At 28.2% G+C, this 7561-nt stretch overlaps 1 protein-coding gene across 1 annotated transcript; it reads right to left on the reverse strand.

Moving 5' to 3' along the window:
• Positions 1–456: 456 nt before the first annotated feature.
• Positions 457–1077, reverse strand: LOC136078551 (nucleoid occlusion protein-like). The gene has a single exon (XM_065794328.1). The coding sequence runs from the start codon at positions 1075–1077 to the stop codon at positions 457–459; it is 621 nt and encodes a 206-aa protein (XP_065650400.1).
• Positions 1078–7561: the final 6484 nt, after the last annotated feature.

Raw genomic sequence — 7561 nt, forward strand, 5'->3', positions numbered from 1 at the left:
AAACAACCATTAGAAGATAAAAACAATCAGGAAGTTAAATATTTGATAAAAATAAAAACGTGGAATAACTTGGTAGTTATTTTAACATTTTATTAGGTTTGTAAATAATATAAATAAATGTGTATAAACTGTTCACGATCGCGCACATTATTTTTTACAGAAAAAGATATTTATTTGATTTTCGAATATATACATTAAATGTGTAATTCATAAAATAGATTTTTATAATAACTTGCGCATAAACATATTAGTAGTAAAAAGTAAAAATTATCATTTAATTACAAAACAAGTCGTATATAAAAACTCAAATGACAATTCTAACACGAATAACTAATTATAAATTAGTTTACATATATTGTTAAAAAAAAATAAAAATGTTCGCGATCGCGAACAAATATTATATTATGGATGAGTTGGGAATAAAAGTTTACGTTAGATGTTCGCGACCGCGAACATCTATTGTAATATACTCAATAATTCTTGTTTTAATGTTTTCTTATCTTCTTTTGAAAGTTTACTTAATGCATTTGTATCAATACAGATTTGACCGTTACTCAGAACAACTTTCAATGAAACTTTTCTTTTAACTCTTTTGGAAGCTTCTTTAGCAGGGTAGTTGGCATTTTCTAATAAACCAAGCATTTGTGATAAATCAGATTCTTCTAAAACTTCCCTGAACAAATCTCTATTAATAATATTTTCTTTTAAAATAAGATCTTTTAAATTTTCTGGTGAGGTTAGCAATTTCATTGTTTCTGAAACAGATGATCTTGATAAGCCTAATTTCTTAGCAATTTCATTTGGATTTGCACAAATTTCTTCGTCTAATAATTGTTGATAGGCTTGAGCTAATTTTAGAGGATGTAAATCCTTACGTTGTACATTTTCAATCAATGCTATTTCAATAGCTGCTTTTTTATCATGTATAATAATGCAAGGAACGGCTTTTAAACCAGCCATAATGGCTGCCTTTAGTCTTCTTTCTTCACTTGCTATTTCGTATGTTCCATCATTATCTTCTTTAGAAATTATCGTTAGAGGTTGCCTAACTTCATGAGACTTTATTGTCTCAGCCATTTGCTGCAAATCATCTTAATCAAAATTTTGTCAAGCTTGTTTATGAAATGGTGCTAATTTATCGACATTGATATTATAGTATTTACCTCTATATTTATCAGTAAATACACTAGGGTGTGACTTGTCTTTGCTTTTTACTTCAATATTAGAAGGAGTGCGTATTTTAGCATTTTCAATTCTAATTTATACCTACTTTGCATTTTGCTCTAATTTAACTGTGGATTTTTGCAATATTTCATTAGCTAAATCTTTTATGTCTTCTAATGCCATTGATTTTATGGAACAAAATTCATGAATTGGATTTTTTCTTTGAGCTGATCTATTAATATCTTCACATTTTCTCACAAGAGAATCCATTACAGCTTCTTTATAATCATGACGTAAAAAACCCAGCGCTTCTTGAGAAGTTACTGTTTTTGATTCATATTTATTTGTTATAATACAAAAACCTACATCTTGTTCAGTTTCATCAGAAAAATTTTCAATTTCTTGAACAAGCATAGATAAACCTTCTAAGCTGTAAGGCTGTGTTTCACACACTATATTTAATATATCTGCTGCGTACGTTGCACTATGGTTTAAAATACTGATAGTTGGGTTGGTATCTAATAATATATAATCATAAATTTTAGTCGAAGGCTCTAAAGTTTTGTTTAATAATCTTTCTCGAATTGATCTTTATGCAAGTGGAATCTCAACTTTTGTCATGGATAAATTAGATGGAATAGCATCTAATCCAGGATAAACCTCTTGTATTGTATTTTGAATAGAAACTGAGTTAATTAGCACATCAAAAAAGGTTAAATCCTCTGAATATTCATTAAAGCCTAAGGATGAAGATAAATGTGACTGAGGATCACAATCAATCGCTAAAACCTTAAAACCAAGTAATGAAAGATGTACATCTATTTGGTGACAAAGGCTTGTTTTACCAGTATTACCTTTAAAATTGAAAAAAACTTGAACCTTTTTGCTTACTCCTAGCTAATCTGCAACAAAATGTTTTGTTACTTTTCTAGCTTCTTCATAGGAATATTTCTTTTGTCTATTCCCAAATTCAGCTATATAAGGTATCTTTTTTTCATTCATATACCTTGAAATAGTAGAAGTAGTCTGCCCCGAAAGAAAGCAAATTATCCTTTGGTTAAAATTGATTTTATCTAAAATTTTTCTCATAAAATTATTTTTTAATATTAATTATTTTTATTAATTATATGCACAAAAAATAAGCAAGTAAAGATTATTTATTAAAATGGCTTTTAGTCTTCTCCGTTTGGCGAGCGCTATCGCGCTCATGCATTTTTGCGCTCGCCCACACGCCCGCCAATACTTTGGTCAGTGCTTTTTTTAGTGCTCGCCAATAATTTTCAGGCGTGTTTTTATATTGCAACAAATCTTTTCTTTGTCAAATACTTTTATGATTTATTTACGTGTCTGAAAAATATTTTTTTGCATAAGTTTTTGCTAAGTAGAACTATTCAAATTAATAGTGCAATGTCATCTTATAGCGTTTTCCTTGATGGAATTTTAGTAATAAACGTAATAAAAGATATTTTTGACATTCCTTTAAACCAATCAGAAGATTTTACTAACACGTGTAAACTATTAGAAAAAGAGAACACTTTAATGTATAAACACGCATTAAAAATGGAAAAACTAAAATGGCAACAATAGGAAATACAAAGATTAAGCTAAGCGTATTTAATAAGTGGGATTTCAAAGATATGTTTGGCTGGAAAAGTGTTAATGAAGACGGAATCGGTTACATTAATTTCATTTGGTGTAAAATTTGTGCTAATCACTCAAGTAGATCTATGAAACCACGCGAAATAAGAGGAGCGACAAAACTTTCTTCTGATAATTTTACAAATGGACCCAACTTTATAACTAAACATACGGTATAATTCACATGCTTTTACTATTATCACATTTACCCTAGGCTTTGATAATCCTTAAATACATTTAAAGGTTCTACTTAGCATTAATTTCTTATCTCTATCTAGATTATCTAGATTATTTTTTGAACTCGACCGCCGTGGTGAACAGACGTAATTCTAACAGCTCAAAAAAGAAAGAAAAAAAAAATTAAAAATGGCGATTACTTTATCCGAAATAAAAGATATGTTCATTCAGCACAAAAAAGAAATACAAACATTATTTAAAGAACAAGAAAAAGTATTTGTGGACTTACTTAGCGATAATTTAAAAATAATCAATACACGCCTAGATGATATTGAAACAAAAACATTGGATTGCACTAAAAGAATACACTTGCTAGAAAATGATATAAAAGACTTAAAAGAAAGCTTAAATTTTCACGAACATTTAATCGACCAAAAGGTGAAAGCTGCTAATGATTCTAAAGAACTTGAAAGCTCTTATAATATTACAATTTTAAACGAAAAATGCAGAATCTCCGAAGATAGATCGCGGCGTAATAACTTAAGGATAGACGGAATTCCTGAAAATATCAACGAAATTTGGGATGAAACTGAACAAAAGGTTCAGAATTTATTATGTGTAAATTTAGGAGTAAAAGGAGTCGAAATTGAAAGAGCGCATCGAGTTGGATTTAGAAAAGAAGCCCGATCCCGAACCATTATATTGAAGTTGTTAAGGTTTAAAGATAAATCAAACATTCTAAAAGAAACAAGAAAACTCAAAGGTCTGAATATTTACGTGAATGAAGATTTCTCTCAAGAGACGGCAAGAATACGAAGGAAGTTATTTTCTGAAGCGAAAGTGAGGAAATTAAATGGAGAAAATGTAATCGTCAGGTATGACAAACTTATTATTTTAAAAAATGTTTATAATAATTCAAAATGATATAGCTAGAAATCTAATCATTTTTAATCTTAATTTTAAATATTATAATAATTAAAATGGTTAACAAATCAAACGTAACAAATCTTTTAGAAATTTTTAATAAACAAAACACACTTCTTTTGAATAATGATAATGATCCAGATGTAAACTTTTTTGAGGACGTCATAATCAACTCTAACTATTTTGATATTGAGGAAGTATCTAACCTCATGAATGCGTCACAAATGTTATTTTCAACTCTAACTTTAAACATTCGTAGTATGAACAAAAACTTTGAAAGTTTTAAATCAATGCTTAAAAATATAAACTCTGAGTTTACGGTAATATGCTTAATAGAAACATGGTGCAGAAATGAAAAAAATAATTTTCAAATTCCAGGTTATAAGGCAATCCACCAAACTCGAGGTGGTGGCATTGGTGGTGGTGTTTGCATTTTTGTTCATGACTCAATCCATTTTCAGAAAATAGAAATTTTAAGTATTCAAAACGCGGACTTTGAATTTCTAACTATCGAATTATTAAACCACAATAATCAAAAAAACATTTTAATAACTGCTTTGTATAGACCGCCTTGCGGAAATAAGAAATCTTTTTTAAAACACTTAAAATGCTACTTAAAAAAAATAAAGCACAAACAAATTTACATCACGGGAGACTATAACCTAAATCTTCTTAATGTTAAAACTGATAGCGATGTAAAACGTTTCTCAAACACTCTTTTTCAGTACAACATTATTCCCTTAATTAACAAACCTACTCGCGTAACTCTTCAAACAGAATCTCTCATTGATAATATTTTTACTAACAACTTTACAACATGCAACATTCAAAGCGGAATCATAAAAAGCGATATAAGCGACCACTTTCCAATCTTTTTCATTTCGGATTTTTTTAAAAAAGGAAAAAAATGCAAAGTACAAAGGGAGGTAAAAAGGCAGGTTAATGAAACTAATATTGAGGCGTTTAGAAATTATTTACTCAAAGTAAACTGGAAACAACTCAATAATTGCAAAGATGTTAATATAGCTTATGATTTTTTTTACAATGAGTTCATTAATGCTTACAACAAAGCGTTTCCGATGAAGGAAATAAAAACTAAGCTTAAAAACCTGCAAAGTCCCTGGATTACAAAAGGGCTTATTAAATCTTCAAAGAAAAAACAAAGACTATATGAAAAATTCTTAAAAAATAAAACTTATCAAAACGAAAAAAAATATAAAATTTACAAAAACCTGTTTGAAAACCTGAAAAAGAAAGCTAAAAAAAATTATTTCTCAAAATCACTACAAAATAATATCGGTAATAACAAAAAAACTTGGGATATAATAAAGGAAGTGATAGGAAAAAATAAACAAGATCATGGTAATACTTTACCAAAATATATATACACTGAAGATGAAAGAACAGTAATTAATGAGCGAAAAGTTATTGCAGAGAGTTTTAATAATTATTTTATAAACGTCGGTCAAAACCTAGCAAATAAAATAACTCCCGGAAATAAAAATTTTAAATCATATATTAAAGAAGAGGACTGTGTGATGGATGAGCTTGAAGTATCTCCTGATGAACTTCGGTTTGCTTTTAATATGTTAAAACCAAACAAAAGCTCAGGTCTTGATGACATAAGCCCAAGGGTTGTTAAAGAAGTTTTTGATATTATTGAAAAACCCTTACTAATTATTTTTAATCTTTCATTTAATAATGGTATTTTTCCTGACCTCTTAAAACTAGCAAGAGTAGTTCCAATTTTTAAAGACGGTGATATTTCTAAATTATCTAATTATAGACCTATCTCAATACTGCCATGTTTTTCTAAAATTTTAGAGAGAATAATGCATAATAGGCTATACAATTATTTTATAAAACATAAATTGCTTAATAATAATCAGTACGGATTTAGAAAAGGGCACTCGACAGAACATTCAGTAATTAAATTTGTTAAAGAAATTTTAAACGGATTTGAAAACAACCAATATACTCTTGGGGTTTTTATTGACCTCTCAAAGGCCTTCGATACTGTGGACCATACTATTCTTCTTTACAAACTCAGAAATTATGGTGTCAAAAATAATAATTATAAATGGTTTTTTTCCTATCTTAATAATCGCAAACAATGTGTATCTTATGACAAAACCTGTACGAAACTAGAAAACATTTCTTGCGGAGTTCCACAGGGATCTATTCTAGGGCCTTTATTATTTATTATCTATATAAATGATATTTACTTATCTTCTAGTGTATTAAATTTCAATCTTTTTGCTGACGACACTCAGGTTTTTTATACCCACTCAAACATAGAGTCAATCTTTATCACTATGAATCGTGAGCTTGACAACCTCAATGAATGGTTGAAAGCCAACAAACTCTCTCTAAATAAAACTAAAAGCAAATATATTCTTTTTTCTAAACCCTCCAAATCTGAAAATTTGCCCCTAAAACTCCCAAATATTTCAATAGAAAAAACTAATTTACAACGGACATTCTGCATTAAATTTTTAGGCGTTTTACTTGACGAACAAATAAGTTGGAAAGACCACATTAATTTAATAGAAAATAAAATTTCAAAGAGTATTGGAATTATGTACAAGACAAGACATATGTTGGATAAAAACTGCTTAAAACTTATCTACTTTTCGTTTATCCATAGCTATATCAGTTATTGTAATATTGCGTGGGCCAGCAATTATCCATCAAAATTAAAGCGTATCTTAAATAAACAAAAACAAGCTAGCCGCCTTATATTAAATGCTAATAAATACACCAGTGCCAATCCACTGCTTAAAAAGCTTGGGGTGCTTAATGTTTATCAATTAAATATCTACAGTATTCTTTTATTCATGTTTAGATTTAAATATCGTATGCTGCCAAATATTTTTGACGACCTTTTTGTTATTATAAATCATAAATATCAAACAAAACATTCATTGCATAACTATCAGGTACCAAAAACCTTATTAAAACAGTCTAATTTCTCAATAGCATACCGAGGGCCACATTTGTGGAACTCATTCCTTCCAATTGAAAGTAAAACTTTAATTTCACTTCAAACTTTCAAAGTTATTTTAAAAAAACAGTTACTTGATTATGACATATCTCAAATTCTATTTTATTTTTAATATCTTCTTTTTCAATTCTTAACTTTTCTTTCGTTTGCTTAAAAGTAAAACATATATTTTTTTTTGCTTATTTATTTAAATTTGTATTTATTTATTATTTTTTTTTTTTATACATATATATTTTTATGAATGTATAAATATTTCTTTTTTTTATGTATAAAAAAATGTAAAATGTTTATTTAAAAGTATTTATATTATTTTATTGATATTGTAAAAATTTATGATAGATTTATGATAGTGTTAACGATACAACGGGGCTAGATGATAAGACTTTTGTCTTCTGCCTGCTCCGGTCATATCATATCTCAAAATATTTTGTAAATAACTTATTATGAAAATGACGAAATAAAAAAAAAAAAAAAAAAAAAAAAAAAAAAAAATCTCCTTTTGTAGATTCAACGCCATCTTGCAAGCAAAACACACCAGAACGCGGCAGAAATTGAAAAACGAAAGCCGAAAGAAGATCATATTAAAAATGTACAAAATGTTCCTGCACTAACTTCTATTTCCTGTAACATAGAGAAAGCCAGTCATGATGCATA

The sequence above is a fragment of the Hydra vulgaris genome, chromosome 03 (genome assembly GCF_038396675.1).
Source record: "Hydra vulgaris chromosome 03, alternate assembly HydraT2T_AEP".
Classification (NCBI taxonomy): Eukaryota; Metazoa; Cnidaria; class Hydrozoa; order Anthoathecata; family Hydridae; genus Hydra; species Hydra vulgaris.

Coding starts and splice junctions, on each gene's coding strand:
- LOC136078551 (XM_065794328.1), bottom strand. CDS start 1,077: ATGGCTGAGACAATAAAGTCTCATGAAGTTAGGCAACCTCTAACGATA.